This window comes from Cupressus sempervirens, chromosome 10 (genome assembly GCF_028749045.1).
Source record: "Cupressus sempervirens isolate cs-2001-9-10 chromosome 10, ASM2874904v1, whole genome shotgun sequence".
NCBI classification, from domain to species: Eukaryota; Viridiplantae; Streptophyta; class Pinopsida; order Cupressales; family Cupressaceae; genus Cupressus; species Cupressus sempervirens.
The window spans coordinates 30,656,470-30,682,212 of record NC_143127.1 but is presented as its reverse complement, the minus strand read 5'-3'; the positions used below and the strand labels follow the sequence as shown (position 1 = coordinate 30,682,212).

General features: G+C 35.2%; 1 protein-coding gene across 1 annotated transcript in view; it reads right to left on the bottom strand.

Annotated features, from left to right (window-relative positions):
* LOC149532409 (coatomer subunit gamma-2-like) overlaps nt 1-25,743 on the bottom strand; it is a 102,039-nt gene that overhangs the window by 18,894 nt on the left and 57,402 nt on the right. The window contains exons 7-8 of the mRNA XM_089806936.1: nt 19,113-19,220; nt 18,784-19,017 (exon numbers count right to left, since the gene is read on the bottom strand). Of these exons, the coding sequence (XP_089663062.1) occupies nt 18,784-19,017; nt 19,113-19,220 (342 nt within the window). The remainder of the gene's footprint in view (nt 1-18,783; nt 19,018-19,112; nt 19,221-25,743) is intronic.

Sequence of the window (25,743 nt, the reverse complement as noted above, 5' to 3'; positions counted from 1 at the left end):
TATATTGCTTTCAATAATTCTGATTGAAGGAAGCAACGTCAATACACCCATATTGGCAACAGCCTGACATTCATCTAAACCCAAGATTAGGGGTGATTTAGCTCTGCATTCTAGGGAGCAAACATCTTCATATAGGTAGTGATTCCAGGTGTACACTCTGTTGGTTATATAATATATACATGTTTTGCATCCTGTCATTCTTAAAATATAATATATCAATACCATTCTGCTTGCTACTTCTTGTTTATGTTATTATTTTTTCTGAGGAAAGTTAGGTAATGTCATAAATGTTAATTTCTTAAGCTAGAATTTTTTCCTCAAAATGCAGATGCAAATTTTAATTATAAGTGATACTCATAGATTAGACAACGAATTCTATTGCTTGGGTGATGATAATAAACTTTAGATTTCCAATTGGAATTAACTTAAACATAGAACATTAACTGCAAAAACGAATCCTACGAACTCTGTGTTTTGTTCGACCTATGCAAACCAAGCAGCTAAGGCAAAATTTGGCAGACAATGTTTTATCTTTTGGCACACAAAATATGCCCTCCCCTTTTGCTGCGAATTGATTCAGACTTGGTTCCTCGGAATCTTTCTGAACCAGCAAAGAATGAATATGAGGATGAGGGTTAGATTATTGTAAAATCTAAACGATCTAAAGGACAAGAAGCAGCGTTTAATCCCCCAAAAACTCGAATTCCTTCCCACCATTATCCTTAGAACTCGCGTAGGTCAAAACCACCCTCTACAAGAAGACCGGATTCGACTTTGTTCAGACATCATTTGAATTCTAATCCTTTCATTCCTTTGAGAGATCTGGTTTTGAGATCACCCTTGCCTAAATTAAAATCAAATCCCATAGCTGAACTAGCTAGGAAGGAAGCCCCAACAAGCCAACAGGAAGTGGTCGTCCCTAGTCCAGTGGCAAATGACAAGGAGGAAATCCCCACTCTAGAGCTTCAAGGATATGAAGTGGAATATAATCAACGACAATGCTAGAAGTACAGACTCTATGTCAGGTGGACGAGAACAAGTACAGAGCTAGAATCAATTGTGACGTGGTTGAAGGACTCTTATGGTAAGAAATTGGAAGTAACTATTTTGGGCTCCAGTTTGAAAAAAGAATTTTTATTTAATAATGCCATAGTTTTCAAAGGCAAGTCTTTTAGAGTCGTTGATTGGTAGCCTTTCTTTAACCCAAATAACCCAGGCTCCTAAATAATAGAACATGTTGTTAGTGCTTAATCTCCCTATTGAACTACTAACAAAACAAACTCTTAAATTGATAGGTAACAAGTTAAGGAAATATCTAGGGTAGAAACTGAACTAAGTTTCTCCAGTCCAATTGTCATAGTCAGTATGGATATGCCAACAAATGTAAACCTAAGCTTTTATAGATCTGCATTGGAGGAAGGTCACTCATAATAGAACCGAGATTCACGAAAGGATCTTTCAAAGAGGACCTTGCATCATCTTCTTTGATCTTGAATCGGATCCCTTCTTTTCCTTATCCTCCTTTTGGACACACAAATTATTGTTAATAAGGAAAAGGGAAGCTTTGACATTCTGAAATCCCATGTAGGAGATGATTTGGAAGAGGGGGAAATAAGAGAAGTTGCCCCCTCACTCCCCTCAGTTATATTGAGAATTGTTATCTCTACAGATCATGGAGGGGAGGCTTCAAGTTTCATAATAAATGCAACCCTATCAGACTAGCTGGAGTTAGAGATAGTTGTAGAGAAAACAAGAGGTGAGGAAAGTTCCAAGCAAGATCTAAGCAAAAACGTAGGGGTAGAAACCACAAAGACAAGGGGTAGGAATGCCGAAAGGGATAAGCCTCAGAAAGACATGGCAATAATACTCTTATTGAGGAAGGAGTCTTCAAAAGTGTAACAAGTCAAAGGAGAGAGGAAAAGGATTACAAAGGAGGGGATCCCCTGGATGATGACATAGATATCCAAGAGAAAACATTATGTCCATCAAGCCCTTCAAATGAGGAATCCGATAGGCAAGCTAGAGTGGAGGAAGAGGTTAGGATCATTTCTAAGCATTTATGCGAGTTTGTAGTTAATGAACTAATGAATGAATTTGTGGATGAAATTTGTGATGAGGAAGAACTACTGAGACAAAAAGAATTGTCGATCAAGAAAATTCTAGAAGGTGATGATCCGATGGAGAAAGTGGAAGTGGAATAGCTGCTAGCAGAACTAGAAGATCAAGAACTAAATGATCAGGAACAAACGGGGATAGCCATGAATCAGCTAAGTAAGAATAACCTTGATTGTGCAAAATTAAATCAAAAGAGGGGAAGAAAATCCCTACAAGACCTGAAAATGAGGGATGGATGTGCTCATGTTAAATCCAAATTAATTAATATCATTAATGCAGGGAAGGGGAAGATCCTTCCGAAGTCACCATGAATGTCCTAACTTGGAATGTTAGGGTTTAAATGCTCCTAACAAGTAGCAGGTCTTAAAATGCCGCATATCAAAAACAAAAGCAAAACTTATTTTATTACAAGAAACAGAGCTAGATAGGAATGATTTAGAGGATTTAAAAAAGGTGCTAGGATTTAGGGAGATACAGGGATCTCCAACTAGGGGAGCCTTGTGAGGTATAGCTTTCATATGGGACCCGAGGTTTCTAACTATAACATCTTTAGAAGATCATGAAAATTGGAGTTGTGGCTTAGTAAGAAGCTCCCAAATGAAGTTGATCTTTAGGATTTTTAATGTGTATGGCCCTATTTAAAATATGGAGAAAATTTAAGAAATTGAAGAAAAATTAATTGTTTATAAAGGAGAGATTTCAATCATAGGAGGGGATTTCAATAATATAACTAAAGCATCAGAAAAATGGGGTGGAACTCAGAAACTCCCTAAAGCAGCAATAGATTTTAACGAATGGATTAACAGAAATGGACTAATGGATATTGCCACTTCCAGAGATAGCTACACTTGGAATAATAGGAGAAAAGGATTCAGTTTTATTGTAGAGAAATAGGACAGATTTCTTTTAAATGGGGATATGGTAGAACTACCCTTTACTCTAGAATGAAACGTAAAACCCATCTTAGGATCCGATCATACTCAGTTGAATTACGCATCATAAAGAATAAAAGGCCAAACAATTGTCCTTTCAAATTTCAGCAAATATAGTTTAAAGATGAGGGATTCCTAAAGATGATAGAAAAATGGTGGAACAAAATGAGTTATTTGGGTCTAAACTTTACCAAGTAGTTAACAAACTAAAAAAGTATTTAGCAAAGGCTTAAGGTATGGAATTTTGAACAATTTGGGTATATCTTTGAAAACAAGGGAGAATTGGAAGAAGAATTGGAGAATCTAAACAAGGAGGTTATAGAGAAACGGATGAATTCAGCCTTATATGAAAGAGAGAAGTGCCTAATGAAGGACTATGATGACATCTTAACCATAGAGGAATTGTTTTGGAGACAAAAAACAAAAGAAACATGGCTAGATGCAAGGGATAAAAACACAATTCTTTCACAACAATATAAAACAATGTGGAAATAGATAGCTAATAGAATCACTTCCATTCAAAATAAGGATGGGGAAAAACTAGAGGACCCAAATGATATTGCAAAGGAAGAAATAAAATACTTTGAAGAATTCTTCAATAATAATGGTAACCAAAACCTGAGGGCACAAGAAAACATCATTAACAACATCTCAAAGCTCATATCCAAAGAAAAAAATAAAACACTATTGGGTAAACTTGCTTTTGAGGAAGTTGTTGTCCTGCATTAAGTCACCACAAAATGTTGGTAATAGCACGAAACTTTTCCAAGCTAGTTTCACGTTTCTCTAAGCTTGAATTTGATATTCAATTGCTTAATATTGATTGATTGATCCATTTCAATTCGTATATCAAATCATTTTACTAAAAACCTTTGTCAAGCCTTTTTGGTTTTGCTTCCTTTCAAGCCTTTGTTTGATTTTTGAAGCCTTCATCATCCTTTCTTTGCTTTTGAGTTTGCATTTGTTGGTTTTTAGTCTTTTGGTTTTGCTCATGTCACGCCTTTCGCTTTTCCCTTCGATTCGGTCTAACTTAGAGCTCAATCGGAGTTGTCAATCAAGAGATATGCCCGTTTTAGTGCCTCAAAAGTGGATTTTTTTGGTGCAACAGCACGAATTAAAAATATAATGTTATATTTTTAATTTGACTTTCACTTTTTGATAAATATAACTTAAATTCACTTTTTGTTATGTTTTTAAGTTACTTTAACTTTAAATTTTTAACTTGCAGTGACTATAGTGCACTTTATGTTATAATTTTAAGTTGAGCTACTTTTTAATTTTTCACTTAAAATGACTATATAACTATATAACTCTAGTTTAATTTTTTATTTTTAAATTAAAAGCTCATTTAAATGTTACTTTTTAAATGATGTTTATATGTTATATTTTTAGATATGATAGCTAAATATTGTTTATGACCGGTTTAGCAACATTTTTATAAATTTAAGAGGATTAAATGACTTTAAGTTATCAAAAGTGGACATTTTATACGCAATTACATGTAAAATCCATCAAAAGTGAACATTTTACATGTCACTACATATAAAGTTCAACTTGGTGGACCTTTTTGATGTCATTGCATCCAAAATGTGAGATATACCTTAAAATGTGCATTCCCTTCCAAAAGGTCCAATTTTGATTGCTTGCACATTTTAAAACATGTAATTGACCCGTTTGCTTTGTTGAAAGATTTTAAAACATGCTATACACCCAAAAGGGTCTGATTTTCACTAAAAGCATGTTTTAAAATGTGTCTTGACCTCCAAAAAGTCTAATTTTGAAGAAATGCATGCATTTGGCCTCCAAGAACCCGATTTTGGAGATTGTGAAAGATTTACTTGATAGTTTTTCATGAGGTCTTCTTCAATAGGGTCGTTTTTGCTTGGCAATGGATTTTCTAACATCAAAAATGGATTTATCTTGCTAAAAAATGTTTTTTCAAACTCCTTCCAAGGGCATGTTTTTGGAAAAATCTTCAAATAAATCCATTTAGAGTGATTTAAATCATTTGCAATACATCTTGGCTCACATTTTTGCACTTGGAAGCCAAAAACGAATTCATTTCATGCCTTCTATGAATCACGTTTTTGGTAAAAACACCTAGAAATTTGGGGTTTTTATCCACTTTTTTGCATTTTGATCCATGTATATACATTTGGAGAAGTAGTTTTTGCATTCACAAGTCAAAAATGACTAAAAAATATGCATTTTTTGGCCACGTTTTTTGCAAAAACGGCCCAGATCTTTGCATTTAAAAGTAATGTTTTTGTTCAAAAAACTCAAAAAATGACATTTCCAGCCCATAACCCTTTGATCAAGAGGGATTGTTTTTGAGTTTTAAATGCATGATATTGTCTTTGGAGACCATGTATTTAGCACTTTCATGTCAAATTCGACCATTCATTGCTTAATAATTTTTGGTAAATGCAAGTACGAAAAAAGTCAAAAAGTTGTTTGAAAATCCGGAATTGATGAAGAATTGGTCTTTAAGTCTATAAAACTTGTTATTTTGGCTCTTTAACCTCCAAATAAGTGGACATTTTCAAATTTGCTTATCAATTCATGCTGATCTTGCTATTTCCATACATATTATGGCTTGTTCTTGCACACTTGTCCATATATATGCCATGAAAAGTGCATTTTGCTTTTAAAAATGATGAAAACTCTCATTTTCACATTTTTGGAATTTCCCCAAATTCCAAATTCGAATTTGCACTTGAAAGTAACTTGCTTGTTGACATGTTTGAGTTTAAGACCAAAGGCATGTGTTTGTTTTGTGCTTGTTTTTCGATTTTTACTTGCTTGCTTTTTTGTTTTTCTTCTTTTGGAAAAAATTATAAGTTCTTTCGCAAGAACTTGTTGCTTCACTTCATCAAAAGCATCATCATGTTTCACTTCCATCTTCAATGCCACAACACCTCACCTCTCATTCGATGAATGTGATTACATGTTTTCCATCTCATTCACCATCCGCACATGCATGTAATCCTATTTTCCGCTTCCATTTTCACTCATCTCACTTTTTGCATCCACTTGCACAACACGATTACACGGAAAGCCCTACGTGTAATTGCATCTAAAAGGTCCGATTTTGATTAAAAGTCACTTTTTGAAAAGTCAAAAAGATGTCATTTTCATCTTCCATGTACTTTGAGTTCACCTTTTCACCAAAGGTGACTATAAAGCTCATTATCCCTCTTTCATTTTCCGTTCTCGCCTCTCCATATGCATTTGTGCCTTCATGAGCAAATACATATTTTTTCATTTTCCGCTCTTTACATGCTTTGCACCTCATCTTCCATTCACACTTACATGTAAAAGCTCGTCCACCATCTACCTTTGCATTCCATCTCATCCTTCATCCTTTGTTACATGTTGCACTTACATGTAATCATTTTTCATGCAATAACCTCTTGAAGACCCTAAGTCACGTTTGAAAATCAGCAATCTCCATTTGCACACATTCCCATGCATCAAGCACTTTATTTCAAAAAAAAAAGTTAAAGATGCTGATGAAAAGTTATTCTGAGTTTACATCCAAACATCATCAAGAAGGTTTTCAAAGTGTCAAAGAATCCAGAATGTGATATTGCTATCAAGATTTAACTCTGTGATTTTTTAGTCAAACTCATTGACCCATGTTTCATGAGTAGTGATTCAACATGAATCCATCTCAAAAATCAAACAGTTAAATCCTGATAGCAATATCACAATTTGACTAACTGTGGAAATTATCTCCTACTTATCAATCTAGAATGTGCCAATCTACAAAGGAGAATTCACGACAACTTGAACGAGGAAAGCTTGAATATGTCAAAGTTTTCAAATGACAACAGACAATTCATCAAAGAGAGTCAGAGGTTATCAAAAGACGCAAGACCATGGTTATCAAGGTGAATGCAGCAGTACAAAGTACATGAACTTCCAATCCTATGATCATTCGGGATTGCATCATCAAGTACAAGAACCTTTAGAAAAATACCTAGGATTATTTCCTTCTCTTCTGTCTTCTTTCTTCTTCTTTCATGTTTGTAATTATAGAGGATGTATTACATGAAGATGTGTAATTACACGTAATGCAAGTTACCTGTGTATGTAAAGATGTAATGCGAGTTGCATGTGCAGTTGCATGTAAGCCTATTTTTTCTCTTTTAGTTAGACTAGGTCAAAGTTGGTTGAGTTGCTCCCATTTTTTCCTCCACCTTTTTCTCAACTCATGTGCCTATATAAAGGAGTGCCCCCTCATTGTAAAAATTATCTTTTGTTGTATGCAAGAAAGCTCTGCCACATTTGTGCAAGCATAACTTTGATTGTGTAGCACAAATTTGGGAGAAAAGCGAATAAAAGAAGCAACTGGATTCAAAGCTTTGCCTAGAAGCAATTATGATAGAGCAAATTAGAAGCCTTAATTGTAATTTGTGCCTATTGTCTTGATTCATGTTATTATTGTGTGTTCAATAATAGAGCATAGTGATTTAAAAAGCAATTGGAGCTGAAGCTTTAACTGGGAATGGTTGTGGAAATATATAGCTAAAAGCTTTGTCTATAGCTTATACATCTTTCTTAATTCACAAAATAGTTAAGTCATTTTTACTTTTAGGAGTCTTTGTGCCCTAATTGTAAAGTTTTTTCATATAGAAGTACGACTGAACTTAGAGCCAATCTGGTACATTTTCAGCTAACCTTGAGTTAGTGAAGGTTTATCAGTATCACTGTTTCCAGCTCTTGATAGAAATGTAGTTAGAGATTCACCCTATCCATTATTCGCTCCATGAGAAAGTGAATTCTTTCTTGAAAGATAAGAAGAAAGGATATTGGTAACACCCATTTTATAAAATCTTTCGACTTCTTGCTTAGGTTGAGTTGATCCAAGGAACGGTGAGAAGGGGATGCCTACCCTTTAAGGTAGGAGAGACTCTGTCTCACACGTTGTGGCTAGTCATCCTATTTTGCGACTGGATTTTTACCCAAAACTGTCAGTTGCAAAATATCCACCCAACAAAAGTAAGTATGGCCCTTAAGAAAAAGGGTTTGATGTGTTTCCAACGTGTTTCTTTCAATAATGTTGGGTCTTTAAAGGGATGGAGGTAAATTCCTTAGGGAGGTGAATAATACCTTTATCACCCTTATGTTTAGCGTCCCATAGCCCTTTGCAATATTCTCTATAAATTATTTACTAAGACTGTGGCAATGAGAATCCAGAAACTTTTCCCAAACCTAATTAGCGAGGAACAAACAAGGTTTGTACAGGGTAGATCTATCTTCGATGGAGTAATTATTGCCCAAGAGGCCATACATACCGTTCAAAACAAAAAAGAGCCTAGTATGTAAATTAAGCTAGATATTGAAAAGGCATGAGTAGATTTGGGCTTTTTGAGGAAATGCCTCGAGGCCTTTGGGTTCGTAAACAATGGGTGAATTCGATCTTTAAATGCATTTCGTCCCCTAAGTTATCAATACTGGTAAATGGATCACCCGAAGGCTTTTTTGGAATAAGCAAGGCACTTAGAAAGGGGGATCTGATTTTCCCTTTTATTTCCTCTTAATGGCATAAACATTAGGAAGATCAATAAACAAAGTTAGGTATGAGAAGGCTATTAAAGGAATAAGAATCACTAGTGACCTGGATCCGACAACCCACCAACAGTTTGTTGATGACACTATGCTTTATGGACAAAGTACCATAGAGGAGGAAGACGCATATAAAACAATATTAAGATATTATACTAGTGCATCAGGTCAAGAGATTAACCTCAAGAAATCAGAAATCTTCTTTAGTACCCAACCTAATCTAGATCAGTAGATTTGCCAAATTTTGAATTTCAGATGAGGAAGTTTAACTTGTAAATACCTGGGTATCCCTAGACAAAGGGGCACATTCAACAAAACTGTGGGATCAAAAAACAAAAAAGATCATTAAGAAAAATGGATTTTTGGAAAGGAAAATGGCACTTTTCTGCGAGTAGAGCAATGATAATACAGTTTGTCCTTTCAGCACAACCTATTTATCGATTATCTCGTATCAATCTCCTGAGAAAAAATAGGGAAGAAATAAATAAACTCCTTAGAAGTTTCTTTTTGGTAGGGACTGGGGAAAAGAAAAAAAAATTCCATGTTATCTTGGGCAAGGTATGCAAACCAAACGACAAGGGGAGTGTAGGGATCAAGGACATCAAAATATAAGATAAAGTTTTAGGAGCTAAACCAGCATGGAGAATGTACAAGAATTCACACCTCAAGTGGGCAAAGATCCTAATAAAGAAATATCTGAGCAATACTGATCTGATCAGCACACTTAGGGAAGAAGCTCTCTTATGGGAAGACTCCTGGGGAGGATATGGTGCTTTGGAAAGGGATGGTAAACTAACCCAATTAAGGTTGACACTTGAAGCTAGATGGAGAAAAAACAGTTATAATTTATGTGACCTTTGAGGATGGAGGAAAAGGTTGGAAAGGGAAGGATTTTAAGGACATGAACCTCCCACCTAAAGAAGCGAAAGATCTAAAAAAAATCTTATCAAATAGGAAAGTAACTTAATTTTGGCAAGGACAATTTGATTTGGGATGGAAGCAAGAGCAGGGAATACAACTCAAAGGAAGGGTATAAATTCCTCAAGTCTCTCCAGATGAGCACAAAAGACTCCCTCCCTACAACCTTATGTTGGAATAAAGCTTGTCTGCCTAAGGCAGAAATTTTTCACATGGTTAGTTTTAAATAGAAAGGTCTTTAACTCAAAAAGATTTTTAAAAATGGGATACCAAGGCCCAAGTAGATGTCCTTTATGCAAAAATGAGGAAGAATCAATTAACCACCTTTTGTTGCATTGCCCAATTTGAGTCAATGTTGGAAATGGCTCTGTTCACAATTGGGATGGATATCAGCATTTCCAAGAACTATAATAAATATGCTTCATCCTTGGTCCCTCCTTCGAAAGGATAGGTTTTATAGCTCATTATGGATATCTCCACCTTCCATAGTCCTATGGGAATTATGGAAGTAATGGAACCGAAGAATGTTTTAGGATAAGATGACTGTAGTACAACTTCTAATTAAAATTGAGACTTGTGTAATTGAGCTTGCTTCAATTTTGACAGAGCTTCAAGAGGGAATCCAAGCAGAGTAAGCATTGGTTGTAGTACCCATAACTCAAAAGGCATGGAGATAGAAAAGTTAGCAAGATATATAGGAATAAGTACAAATAATTGGGTGGAATTAATGACTTTAGTAAGGACTGGAACTGAGTAAAACACTCGGTTACAAGAATATAGAGATTGAAGGAGATTTTGCAATTATAATAAATCAGTGCACCCGGGTCAAAACCTGGGCGCACCCAGTGCGGGTGTGTCACGCACCCAAGCACCCCCGCCAGCGGCTTTTTTCCCGCCGCACTGATCGAGCACACGGGTGGGACGTGGTGCTCGAGTGCACCACGGGTGCTCGCGGGGTGCGCCGAGAAGAGGCCCAAAAAAAACTTTAAAAAACAATACTTTTTTCTTTTTTTTTTTGTTTTTGTTTTTTAAGTATGCTAACCCTAATTGGTTGTGGGTCCCATGTGGTCTATTTGAAGGCTTAATAAGACCAATAGATCTCATTTTCATTTCACCATTTTAGAGCAGCAAGGAGCTAAGTGAGAAAGAGTGTTTGGAGGAGCTTGTGAGAGATTAGTGGGTGGTTTTGCAAGGGATTGCAAGATCAAGAGGAGCAAGAGGAGCAAGAAAGTTCGATTTGGCAAGTGTCACCTCAAGTTCAAGCCTTCAAAGTAGGGTTTTTTTTATTTTACTTAGTTTTTTTGGTTTTAAAAATCAATTTATAAATAATAATTTTTAAATTTAGTATTTACTATTTACTATTTAGTTTTACTAAGTTACTTTCAAGTTTCAAGTTTCATTCTTGAATGTTGTTGATAGTTGAATCTTCTTAGTTCTATGATTTTTTATTTTATAATTTATCATCTATATTAATTTTTAGTTTTTTTCATTGTTCTTAAAATAAAAATATGGCAATATGGCATATGCTGAAACGTATTTAGTAAAATACGTTTCAGCATATGCCATATTGCCATATTTTTATTTTAAGAACAATGAAAAAAACTAAAAATTAATATAGATGATAAATTATAAAATAAAAAATCATAGAACTAAGAAGATTCAACTATCAACAACATTCAAGAATGAAACTTGAAACTTGAAAGTAACTTAGTAAAACGTTTCAGCATATGCCATATTGCCATATTTTTATTTAGTGTTTACTATTTAGCTTCATTTTTTAATACTTTAAATTTTTAAATAGTAAATGCTAAAATTAAATAGTAAAGTTTTAACTTTTAAGTTTTAAATTATTTTTACTTGGGCTGAAATGTATCATGATCATTTTTATAATTTTATTTTCATTTTGTGAAATGCAGTTTTATAAATGGCTTCTAGATCCAGCCAAAGTGCAAAAGACATGGAAATTAATGAGCCAAGTGCATCTGATTATGAGCCTGAAGGAAGTGATCATGGGGCTGATATAGGTGGTCAATCTGAGCCTGAGGTAGAGCCTCCTTATGTTGCACCAAGGGTGCCTTCTATGGATTGCCCTTCAGAGATTTTGAGGAAGTATGCCAGGGGTCCTTATGACTCAAAGTCCCCTCTGAAACAATTTGCTACAAAAATTACACGTCCTACACCTTCAGGGGGTGGCACACGCAAATGAAAGTGCAATATATGTGGAGCAGAATGGTTTGGCAGCATTACAAGAGTTAATTCACACCTTCTTTTTTAGAGTGGCTATGGTGTGAACCCATGCATGTTCTTGTCAAATCCTGAGAATGTCAAATACAGAATTGAAGTGAATAAACTATGGGGCATTCCTGATGATAGTGACGTTGCAGTGCCTAGATCTTTGTCTGCTAGGCAACAGGTACAGCATATACAGCAGTTACAGGGGCAGCAAGATACATCTACTCGTATCTTGCATCAGAGAGCAGGGACTATGTCACCTACACCATCATTCACCTCACCTACACACAATTCAGCAGGGTACAGCAGTAGGGGGAAACGGAAAGCAACCACAAGTCATAGTGATAGTAACCCCATTGCTCATTTATTTAACATAAATGCAAGGGACCGGTTAGATGATGTTGTTGGTGATTTCTTCTTTTCCAATGGCATCTCTACACATGTGGCTCGATCTCCCTATTTTGTGAGGATGATGACCATGGCAATGAATGAGGAAGAGCCATCATATGTGCCACCAGGTGACCAAAAGCTGAGGACTACAATGTTGGATAGAGCCTATGACAAGGTTGGGATCTTGATGGAGCAAATGAAAGCATGTTGGATGGAGTCAGGTTGCAGCATTATCATGGATGGGTGGACGGACATTAGTCATCGTCCACTCATCAACATTATGATTACATGCACGGAGGGCCCATATTTTTTGAAGGCAGTTGATTGTTCAGGGCATCGTAAAGATGCTGATTTTCAGTTTCATGTGCTTAGGGAAGCCATCAAAGAGCTTGGACCACAAAATGTGGTCCAAGTTGTGACAGATGCATCACATGTGTGCAAAGCTGCAGGGAGGCTTGTTGAGGCAGCTTATAGGCATATCTGGTGGACTCCATGTTGTGTGCATGCCATGAACAATGCACTCAAAGACATGGGGAAAATAGAGTGCATTAGAAAGGTGGTTAATGATGGGAGAGAGGTGTAGATGTTTCTCTGCAATCACCATACTTCACATGCACTTTTCAAGAGCTTCGCAAAGAAGCAATTCCTCAAACCAGTTGAGACCAGGTATGCATCATATTATATTCTCTTGGAGAGAATGATTGAGTTGCAAGAGCCATTGCAACTCATGGTTATGACACAAGAATGGAATCGATGGCTTGAGTCCAGAACAGAGCAGGGGAATAGGGTAAAGGAGATAGTGAAGAGTGATCAGTTTTGGAGTGATGCAAAATACATAGTTTCCATCATTACTCCAGTGTTTCAGGTGATCAGATATGGAGATGCAAATTCACCTAGCCTTGGAGAGGTTTATGAGTGCATTGATTCCATGCTTGGGCAGATGAGGGCTGTTGTACGTGAGAGAGACCCCACTCTAGCATTCTATACGAAGCACATTGAGCCTATCATTCACCGCAAGTGGGAGAAGTTGAACACTCCTTTGCACATGGCTGCCTATGCATTGAACCCGAAGTGGTACATACCTAGGCCTGGTAGAGTCACACCACTTTGCGATGATGAGGTGAAGAATGGGTTCTTCCGATGCATTGCCAAAATGTATGATACTGAGATCGCTAGTGAGATTCGCACCGAGTGGTCTGAATTTGCTAGTCTTTCAGGGAATCCTTAAATCTTGATTCAGTGCTCTAAACTCTTTATAATTATTAAATTATAAGTTCTTTTAATAATTAATTGTTACTTTACTTATAAGTTATAACTTTATTTAAGTTATTTATAATTTTAATATTATGTTGTAAACTTTAAAATTTGTAACTTGTAGGATACTCGGATATTGCAAAAGTGGATCCGAAAACCATGGCACAAAAGAATCCCATTTTATGGTGGAAATGTCATGGTTCACAACAGTTAAAAATCACCTCACTAGCCATTCGATTGCTTTCTCAGGTTTGTAATACTAATAACTAATTCCAGCCCTTTACAATCTTAACTTGAAGAGTTTTACCTTGCTGATTTTAATTTATGATTCATTGATTCAATAATTATTAATCATTGATTTACCATTTATCATTTGTTACAAATTGTATGAACATTTGTTTGTAACTTGTAAGTTGAAACTTTCAACTTTGTTATCTCAGGTGTCTAGCTCCTCAGCTGCAGAGAGGAATTGGTCCACCTATAGCTTCATTCACTCTATTAAGAGGAACAGACTTACCTCTAAGAGAGTGGAGAAGCTGATTGCTGTACATGGTCACTTGCGGCTCAAAGATCGCAAGACATGCGAGTACAAGGAGAGCCCTGCAGCACGATGGGATGTGGAGCCAGAGGATCCAGCTCAGATTGATGAGGATGCTGATGCAGAAGCCAATGTAGGGCTAGTTGGTGTTCCTTTAGAGGATCAAGATCTTACCCAGGAGGAGTCTAGTAGTTCCAGTGATGAGGACTTCAGCATAGGGGATGATTAGAGAGCACTTGAGAATCATCCATTCTCATTATTGGCATTTTGTCATTTTGTTGATTATACTCACTTTGATATGGCTATGATACATTATTATTATTTCACTGTTTCATGCTATTCGGCTCATTGTCATCATAAGCATCTTTATGATATATGATATTCATAAAATCATATTTGAACAATGAATTTTGAATCTTGCATCTTGAACTAAGTTAATTTGTCAAATGATCATTAGTAATAGTAATGGTTATGAAATTTCAAGTTTCAAGTTTGAACTTATGGTTTATGAATCACATTTTAATTTTCTCTATTCATTGTAGTCAACTATATTTGGTATGTTAATGTTACATTGTTATATAATATATTGAAGTATCATTTCATAATTAGCATTTTCAATCATATATATTAATAATATTATATATATACTATGCAACCCCCTCCCCCCACTCCCTCTCCTCCCCCCCACCGAAACCCCCCCCCCCCCCCACTCCCCCGCTGCCGCACCCCCGCCGTCCCCAAATTGAGGCCTTTTTTTTCCCGCACCCAAAACTCGTCCCGACGTCCCCCCGCACCGCCGCACCCCCGCGTCGGGTAACACTGTAATAAATGCTAAAGGGAAAGGATCCCTCATTAATTGGAGACTGGACTCAATTAATGAGGGATTCTATAACAAGACAAGCCACTACCCCCAAACAAAAATCATTTTTTTGTGTAGGGACAAGGTATCAAAATTGTGGATTTGGACCTAAAAACTACTAGCTGAGGGCTTTCGGAAAAATCTGGGGCAACTTTGTTACAGTGCCCCGAGAATGTGTCCCTCGTCCCCTAAACCTAGCAGTAGACATTACCCAAATCAACCTACACCTGGAGATCTAAGATTTTTAAGGTTTTCTAGGTTTTTTGTTCTAATCACAAATTCACAATCAAGTTTTTCGTAGCAATTTCTGATCCACGATTTTCAAAGCAAAAAAGCATCTTCCTTTGCATATTTCAAGGTCGGTTTTCCACCCTTCTTTTTATCTCTTAGCATAAACCTATTTCCATATAATCATATAATCAAAAAGTGATGAATTAGCTAATATAGGTATAGAAAAAGGTCAAACATAAGTACTCAAAATTTCAACCATAGTTTACATCTCATTATCTCGAGGAAGATTCAGGGGTCTTTCTTTAGCTTTTACGCACTGCCTACATCTCGCATCCCAAGACAATATGATTCGATAGACAACTTCATTGTGGAAGATATTGTTGAAGCTTCAAAAAATGAGTTTCAGGTGAATTTGGAGGTTATGGAATCTTCCAGTTTGGACTCGATGGACATTCAGTATAACGGGAGCCTCTTTACCCTCACTCTACATTTCCTTTCTTTGCTCTTTCTATATTCATGTTTCGTGACTTTTCAAAGCTTTATCCTTAACAGAATTGCAAGATGTAGTGCTTAGATTATATACAGATACTGATTGGAAGCAAAAGAATAAGGTAAGGATGAGGAGGGACCTAGAAGGATGGCAATCAAAACATGAAGATTCGTACCCCTCTCAAACCTCGACGTACTTGTCCTCCAAATGTCCCTATACCGAGCACTTAAGTACCCAAGTACCCCTACCTTTGCCATTTTGCAACCATGCCACTGTTGGGATGGGTACTTGAATTTCTATTTGAATTTTGATTTTTGAATGTTACTATTGGGTAAGTAATATGTTTCTAGTTCGTGTTACAATTTTTCTATGTTCCAAGTATTTTAATCTGGTATGTTATAATGAAACATCATTTCATAACTGGCATTTCAAGTTTTATATGTACACTATAAAACACCCTTGCCTACCGCATCCTCCCCTTGTCGTCACCCCTTGGCTATCTCCCCACCGTCTTGAAAATGAGGCCCATTGTCCTCCTGTCCCGAAAACTCATCCCATCGTCCTAACACACCCCAGTACTAGTTTTACAAAGAAGGAAGGCGAATAAATGTAACTATGGACTAAAATTTGATTATCCAAATATATCTATGTACTTCATGATGTATCAAGGCTTATAGGTCATTTATCTATCAAAATAAACATTTCTAAAAAATTTTAAAATATATAAAAATACACAAAAAATTAGGACATTGATAATCATATTGCAGCATAATGTTGAAGGTAAGTTTTGAATATGTTTTGAAATTTGTGCAGCTCAAGGTAAGTGAAGCAATCAATTTTATTTTAATAGATATGTTTCACTTCAACGAAAAAAATTTGATTTTCAAATTAGTTGTGGAGACCTATTATGCCCTCCAACACAATGTCTTGAGATGACTTGTTCATGAGCCACTTTCTAACATGACCATCAACCCGATTGGTCCATATGGAGAATCCAAAACTACATGGGCAACAAATATTAAGCAAATGATTTTAGATGACATTTGGTGGGATCGTGTTGAATATATCCTCATTTCATTGATCTTGTATGAGTACAATCAATTAACTAACATGGATCGACCTTGTTTAGGAAAAAGATATTGTGGCATTGACTCAATGATTGAGAGGATGAAAGACATTGTAAATGCAAACAAGCAAAATCTTGAAGAAACTCTCTTCAAACAACTACACAATATTATTGAAGAGAGACGAAACAAAATGGCCATGAGTCCCAAACATCATAGCATTGAGCTCCTTCCTACGTCAAAAAAAACTGCCCACTATAAAGATGATGAGGTCAACCAAAGATACAAGACAGCACTTAATAGACTCTTTGTTGTTCCTGACATGCCAGATTCAACAAGAATTGATTTCATAGATTTTGTGTGCACTGACAAGTTAATGTTGATGCTTTCCATGACAAGTAAAAAGTTTATGCTCATAGTTGGTGGTACTTTCATCTGCAATCATTCAAACACCTACAACTTCTAAATAAAAATTATGTTTCATTCATATTTTACAACCTTAACACTTTAATTTTGTTTTAATAGGTTGATAGTTCATTACATCTTATAGTAATTGAAGCATGTGATCCAGCATCCCCTCAATAAAGTAAAATCGATCAAGAAAGGGAAAGGACTTAATATACATGCATTCAAACTTGTGGTCCTTTGACAAAAACAAAGTCTCTACAAGGAAAGGGACACAATGAAGTAGGATATCGAGACAAAGCATAGGACTTGGATGCTTCCATACCCACCTTGCTGCCTTGATGTTGCAACAAGCCAGCTAACAAGCACTAATTTACTAGCACCGTCATCATCTAATAGATTTGGTGATGATGATGCTTTGAAGACCCATATAATGATGCTTGATCAGTGATGGCTGAGTATTGAATCATGACATTATAATATTTATATTTTTATTAATAAAATATATCAGGATATTTAAGTTTGACTAATTGACATCGTAACATTTTTTGTAGTGGTTTTGTTTATTATATATTATATGATGTCATGTGTGGATTCTAAATTACTGCTACGAATATATTTTTTAATTTTTATATGCCTTTCTCAGGACGAACACAAATGAACCTAACCCAAAAGGAATTTTGACCGCACCCCAGAAACTGAATCTGGACTAGTGTCAGGACCATTTACTTGAGTTGACAAAATGAATGACAAATATGTTGTTACACGACCACAGTCAACCAGGGTTAGCACCACTGCCTATACCATTATGGATTTCCATCTAATCTAATGAAAACTTGAAATCAACTTGCCTCAAAGCTAATCTAATGAAAATCTTAGTATCCACAACCCAGAATGCACTATATTCTCAATAGCTAAAGTCTGCAAAAAATCAACTAGAGCATGAGATTATAAAAAAAATAGTAAAATGTTTTGAAATATTTTAGTGAGTAAATGTAAAGCAGGTAAATAGGAAATCGTAATGTTCCTTTTTTGGGGATTTCAGAAAATTTAATGCCAACTTCCCAAAATATTAAAAATAACTATGTGGAAGCTTAATGCAAATTAACAAAAAGGTCATTTTAATATTAAAAGAAGGTTTCATAAAGCGATAAAAGGGGAAGAAGGCGGAAAGACAGAAATTGGGAACTTAAGGGTCACAGGGCTGCTTCTTAAAAGAACAAAGAAAAGCTCATTTCAGCATGTTTGAATTATGTTTCGATTACTGATTTCTCTTGGAGAAATTTGGGAAGCTTCTAGCTTTTCATTCTGAAACCTGAGGACGGAAACCTTCAGGCTTTCTTGGTGGATTGAACGGAAACCAAGTTCATCTATTGAGGTCAATCCGCAAAGGAGTTCGCACTGTTTCAGATTCATTTCTGGCATCCAATCTTGCTGTAATTTCTATAACTACGATTGGATTTTGTCATTGTTTTGAAGATTTAGTTGCAATATACATTTCTGAGATTATATTTTCATCTGAGTATTTTCTGGTATTTTGCTGGTTGATTTGAAATATATTGCATGAAATTATCTGTTTAAATTTTATGTCTTGAAATTGGGGAAACTATCCATTGCAAATGTTACAAAAATTCAGTTTCTAGGTTTTGATTCCCTAGACTCTAGAGAAGCTTCCATGAACTGAAATGAGAAGGAAAATTGGAGAAGAAAAAAGACTCGCCTGATCTCAAGCCATAGAAAAAATAACCCTAACATTCAAACATAAATAATTAGGTGACGTGTACCTTGTTCAAAGTACGAACAGCTGCAAACCGGAGGACTGGCTTTGATGAGCTTAAAAACAGTTGCAGAACAGTAATAGCTGGTGTCAACTCTCGACTGGTCACACCATTCAATTCTGTTATAGCTCTTGCGGCTTCAAATATGACCATTTCTGTCTTGTGGCGCAAGCATCCTTCCAGATAATCATAGAACGGACGATCACCTGTTTGTGAATTTATATTTGATTCTCGTATAACCTGAGGAGCAAGTAGTTTACAGTTAGAAGAACTAAACGAGCTATACTTGCAAAAGTACAATGTACTAGCCATCAATGAAGGAAAGCGTATTCTACCTGGCTGGTGTAACGGATCAAAAGGCATTGAGCTAAAGGTGAGCGAACTGTTCCTCTGGTTAGACTAGTCACAAGCTTGCTTATAGCTAAGCGGTCATTTTGTCGAATCTGTCACAAAGAGTATCAATTATAAATGTCATCATTCAGATTATAGTTGTGTGGAAGCAATTAGAAACAACGTGCATCATTTTCTTTTGTAAAATCTATCAGAAATTTGCTATCAGAATCCTTGATTCAAGAGCAAATTAAAATCCCTATAACCTCACAGGTTACAACTCCATTTTAGCCAAACCATTTCAACCAACAACTGCCATGGAAAATACCTGCGAAATCATCCTGGCCGATGTAAAAGTTATGTAATTCCTTAAGGAGATAGGCCATAAATAGAACATGAAATAAATCATTAAATATGCATGATTAATGCAAATCTCGTACATTAATTCAAGATATTTCCCCACAGTAAACCATCATGAAGACATTTCTCAGTTATTATTGTTTATATACATGAAAAGATTTATTGTCTGCCATTATTGCATATGTTTCTTTCTGATTACAGATCAGGGGATGTGATTTGAAGCATCAACTAAAATAATAGCACTGTAAAACCAGAAAGACACGTGTAATAATAGAAGACTAGAGCTCTTTGAATATAGAATATAAGTAGGAATTAGACAGATTAAATTATAAGTGATTGCAATCAACATGTCAAAGCAGTTTACAAATGCAAGACTGCAAAAATCAAAGCCCAAGGCCTAAATGATCAATAAGTTCAACCCCATAAAGCATAAGCAGGACAACACCCAGGAGATCTATAGCAAACTGTGTTTCAGGTTGTCTACAATTTTTTATTTAACATGTCCTTCAAATTCATTATACTTTTATTGCATTTCTTGGTTCTATTTACAATAAATACTAAGAAAGTACAGCCTCTGTTGAAACAGCCAATCAGCAACGCATCTATTTTGGTTAACATTAGAAATATGTGATGGAATCCAAAGATAATTCATATGACAAAATGAAAAAATAGAGGATTCAAAAAGAAACCAATGGATACCAGCCATTATGAAATTAACATTATTATCATTTCAAACAAATACAATGTGACCTGAGTAATCTGTGTAGACGCCTAACAGTTGTAATTGCCCGTCTTCCATTTTTCATCGTCTCATGTCATTGGTCAATTTTAGCTATTTTTTATCAATTATGAGTGATTTTAATTATTTTCATTTATCCATTATTATTGTCATCTCTTCATTTATTTTGATTAGTTTGTCATTTTGTCTTCAGTTTAATTAAGTTTCACAGTTATTTAATTAATGTCCTCATGTGTGTGTCTGGGGGATTGATTGTTTATATAATGTCCCTATGTCCTAATAGTAAATACCCCCCTTTTGCATAAATAAATTTATTTATTTATGCTTCCTTGTCTTTTATTTCATCTTCGATTTCATATGGCTTTTTATTGTCTTGTTCTATTTCACATTTTAATATTTTATTATTTAAATGACCTTTGGGGTCCTCTGGAGGGAGAGTAAAAAAAAATTGTTGTATTATTGAGCTTTAATTATTGACTCTTGGCTCTTCTTTTCCCACTGACTATTCATTTCATGTCCATTCATTTTCAAGTCAGTTTTCTATTTTATGGGCTTTCCTTCCATTTTGTGACTAACCACTATAAGTATCCTCACTTTGCTATTAACATTTTATTGTTCCTTGTTTTGGTGATATTAGTGCACTTGTCATAGAGAACAACATTAATCAGAGGAGATAGAAGAACAATGGAGCACAATAGACTTTGCATGATTTCATTTTGTACCATCTTAAAATGGACGCACCCATCATTTAAAACCTTTTAGCTCTTGCCCTTTAGTAATTTTATGGACCATGGATGCATTTGTGCTCAATCAGCATTTTCTCCCACTCAGTTCCTTCTTTTCTAGTTTCATCTATACAATTTCTGAGACTTGAGGGTTACCCCTTCTAGGGACAACCTGGTATAGGTTGACCCAGTTGGCCTATACTAGTAGAGGTCGACCTATACCCTGGACATTTTTAGTCCTAGCGCCAATTTTGTCTCGGGGATTTAAATTGGAAAATCAGGTGTCCCCATCGACTTGTTTTGTTTTTGTGCCCGAAAACTAGTATAAAAGGAAGCCTAGACACCTCAGTTTCTCATCTATTAGCAATCGCAAGACATCTATTACGTGCATTAGGACACACAAGCTAGCAAATTTCAAGCATTCAAGGTGTTTCCAAAGATTCAAGAATCCTTTGCGAGCATTTCCTTTTCAAGCTCTGGTGTTTTGTTGGTCATCGAGGAGATCTACATTGTGGAATTCATTGTCTTCATCTTTCATTGTGCACATTTAAATCCATAGCTCCATGATTTTGTTTTGGCAGATACTTTGTATTTAAAGAGATTTCCTACATCCTTCATTGAAGATTCAACATGTACAACATTCAAGCATTGCAAAATCCTTATTAAAAAGAGTTTTAATGAAGAAAGGTGAATATTTACATTTGTCTTGCTTCCTTACATGCTTTACATTTCATTTTCTTTCAAATTTAATTCCTAAACAAGGGCTTGACCAAGACAAGCCACTACCCCCAAATAAAAATCATTTTTTCTTGTGTAGGGACAAGGTATCAAAATTGTGGATTCAGACCTGAAAACTACTAGCTGAGGGCTTTCGGAAAAATCTGGGGCAACTTTGTTACGGTGCCTCGAGAACGTGTCCCTTGTCCCCTAAACCTAGCGGTAGACGTTACCCAAATCAACCTACATCTGGAGATCTAAGATTTTTAAGGTTTTCTAAGTTTTTTGCTCTAATCACAAATTCACAATCAAGTTTTTCGCAGCAATTTCAGATCCATGATTTTCAAAGCAAAAAAGCATCTTCCTTTGCATATTTCAAGGTCAGTTTTCCACCCTTCTTTTTATCTCTTAGCATAGACCTATTTCCACATTTTATTTGGGCTGATTACACACATGCAATTCCTAGATATATTTTACTTGTCATTTAATCAATTTGTTCAATTTACATTTATATTGCACATTTAAAATTAATTAACATTGCATGAAAGAGGACTTGCTTGCGTACCTCATTAGTATAATTTGGGTTTAGTATTGGCATCCCTTCATCCTATTTGGATTTTACTAATGTAACTTGAGTTGCATTGAGTTATGTTTGGAAGCCCCTCTTTCTCTTCTATTGAATGGCTTTGAGTGAAAGTGTGTTTTGAATGAATTTATCTCATTTAGTTTACATTGTTAAATTCATTAATGTCATTTTCACCATTAAATGCATTACATGTTTACGTTATTTTATGCAAATTTGATTTTAAAAGCTTTATTGAATGATTGGGATAGTTTTAATATGATTCTTTTATGGTTTTCATGGTCACGCTATTCATATTCTTAGACTATTTGTTTTAGCTTTTTAAGATTAATTGCTAATTTACATTAGTTTGAGTTGAAGTTGAGGAAAGTTCAACCCACAACTCCCAAGAATCACTTCATGCAAACACCTGTGACAAAAAGAGAGAAGCAAAGCTATGGAGGCTTGAATTTAGAGATCCATGAAAGACGAAACATTCTTGATGTGCAAAAGAGAAATTGTTATTCAATTAAAAAGTGTTGATTATGAAGAGAGATTCATCCTTGTAAAGGAGATCAAAACCCTAAAGGTAACTAATCTAGGTTGCATGACAATAATAAATAAAAGAATTAATTATTATATGCCTAAATTTTAGCTTAAGTAAATAGAGATAATAAGTGACTTAACAATTAAATCAAAATGATTTAATTAATAAAAAAAATACCTTATTACTCTAAGGTTTGTAACTTATCTAACTTTTATTATATTATTCTTCTTAGATTAGTTTGTTTTTTAAATTAGATAAGTTTTTAAAACTTGAGATTAGTATTTTTATTTTATAACTAGTTTAATATGTAATGTCCCCTTTTTAGCATTCATAGCATGATGTTGTCGTTAGCCTATTTCCCCACGGTCCCGTAGGCTAACCAGGACATTAAAGGGACTTGGAGGCCATTTGACCTAGATAGTTTCAGTTGCAGGTCTTTTTGAGGGGTTTTGAGGCAACTTTGGGCATACTTACTATTTATAGTAAGTCATCTTGGATATGGTCAAACATCCAGTGGCAGCGGTATGTCAATGGAATTTGTTTAAAATTGGCAAGAAGACTTGTTTATCATTGATAAGATTTGTTATGCATTGATAAAGCTATTTTATAAAGTTAAATTTAAATATTTAACTTTATTAATGCATAGACTATAGTTTGTGGGAAATATTTAAATTAAAAGAGTCCCCTTTATTTTATAACACATTGGAGACATAAGTTACATAAAGGGAGTGATGTTTTATCCCACATTGAAAAAACGAAGGATTGAGCTCTTGTGAGAACACTATAAAAGAAAGGGAAGAGCTTCTTTTTAGTATGCTTGGAAATATCAAAGAAATTGGAAAATTTTCAAGAGATTATGTCTCAATAGTTTGAAGGACGAAATCCCTTCAAGCTGGAAATCTTGACGCCATTGAAAGATATGGTCTTGAGATTCAACATGGTAGCAGTCCGAAAAAGAAGATACGAAAAAGTAGTTCAAAAAAGTGGAACCGAAAAAGCAGGCTGAAAAAAGCAGTCCGAAAAGCGGAGCCGAAAAAGCAGAATCGAAAAAGCAGGCCGAAAAAGAAGAACCGAAAAAGCAGAATCGAAAAAGCAGGCCGAAAAAGAAGAACCAAAAAAGCAATTCGAAAAAGCAAGAGGCCGAAAAAGTAGAATCGAAATAGCAAGTGGAAAAAGCAGATCGGAAAAAAACAAACAGAAGGGGCAACATTGAAGAAAATTATTACAGCCATCTACAACCAGGTTCCTTTGTTAGTATTGCTTTTTTTTTTAGGTGTGATAAGTTTCAGCTATAGGTGTGCATTATACCAGCATTATCATTTTTTGTAATCCATGTAAATGCCAAAGTCTTGGCCATATTTCATGAGCATTGTAATTTTCATTGCAATTAAGAAGATAATAGTTGCTAGTGTCATTTAAGCAATTTAATATCATTATTTATCAGCTAGTTAGTTTGCATACCAACTGTTTGTAAAAATGCCAGTTGGTTGTAGGTGTTCATTTTTCATGCTTAGATCATATATATGCACTGAATATTGTCAAAATTAGTAGCACACTCATGTTAGGTCATTGTGTAGTCCATTGTAGTCTTCTAACACAAGATTCTCATTGATACAAATTGAAGAAAAAGTCATTTGAAGCTAGCTGAAATACTATATCAGTCATACATCCCTTGCATGTGAATTGTTTGATAAAATTCCTTGAGCTTTCATCAGCATTTTTGAGGGCAGATTTGAGGAGGGTCATTACAGTGGTATCAGAGCTTGCTTGCAAAGTGTTTGACGAAATGTCAAACAACTAAAGTATAAAGATTTTTAGTGTTTGACGAAGTTATAACCTATTGGGGTTATTACATAATAATTTAAATTAATCTTTAGTTTAGATTAGTTTTAATTTATATTAAAAAATTAATTTGTTTTATTTATTTTAATTTAGATTAAGTTTTTGAATTGGATTTGTTTTTGTTTTTTATTTATTTTAGATTACTAATTTAGATTTTTTTATTGTTAATTTTTGTTTAGGTAATTTTTATTAGTTAGTATAGGTTTTGCATTTTATTAGTTAGAATTTTCTATTATTTTTGTTTTGATTTTCTTCCTGGGAAAGCTAAAAAAAAATTGTGGCTTGTGTAGGTGCAAAGACATTATTTTGAAACTGCCAATGACATTTGGTGTAGGACATTTGTTAAAAGACTTTATTTTGAAACCAAATGTTTGTTTCGTTTAGCTAACATTTCAATTTGATGCTTAAGATTTACAAAGTGTTTGATGTGTTTGGTGCATTGGCACTTTTTTTGTTTAGTACCCAAGATAAACAAACGTATCCTCTCCCCTTGCCTACATGGATCTTGGGTGCAAGAGAAATTTATTTTATCTTTTGAAGGGCCAGGTTAGTTCTAAATGAGGTGCTCACCCCAAAACATGACCTCAGCAGTTACAGCCAAAGCCAAGTACTTTGGAACCACTATATAAGAAATGTGGTTGTAATTAGTCTCACAATCAAGGGGTACAGTCATTTATGGCGGCAAAAGTCTCTTCTAGTATCTATATGGTGTAGTAAAATCCCTCACAACAAGACATAAAACACTTTACTGTGAACGGATTAGGAGAGACCCCTTAACTGCAAATACTGTAGGAGCATAGACACCCAAATGGATACCCTTACTAAAAATAATTGTTGTAGTGGCCAAAATCCTTTTATTCATAGATGCAATGGGAAACCCCAAAGACATCCCACATTTTCGTGATTCTTAGTAGAGATGGCAATTCCTTAGGAAGTGATGACCCTTGGAGTTTGAAGCTTGGTGTGCTTGAGAATTGAATGCATTGTACAAGAGAGCCCGTGCCTCCAAGCTTCTAGGCTATCCACTATGGGTAGGCACAGTTGGACTTGTCCAAGTGGGAATTAAGTGAGTATTACCCTTGCCTAACCATAGGTTGTGCTTGTCTTCATTCTCATAAGAAAACACTTCGTTTGGCGTGTGTTC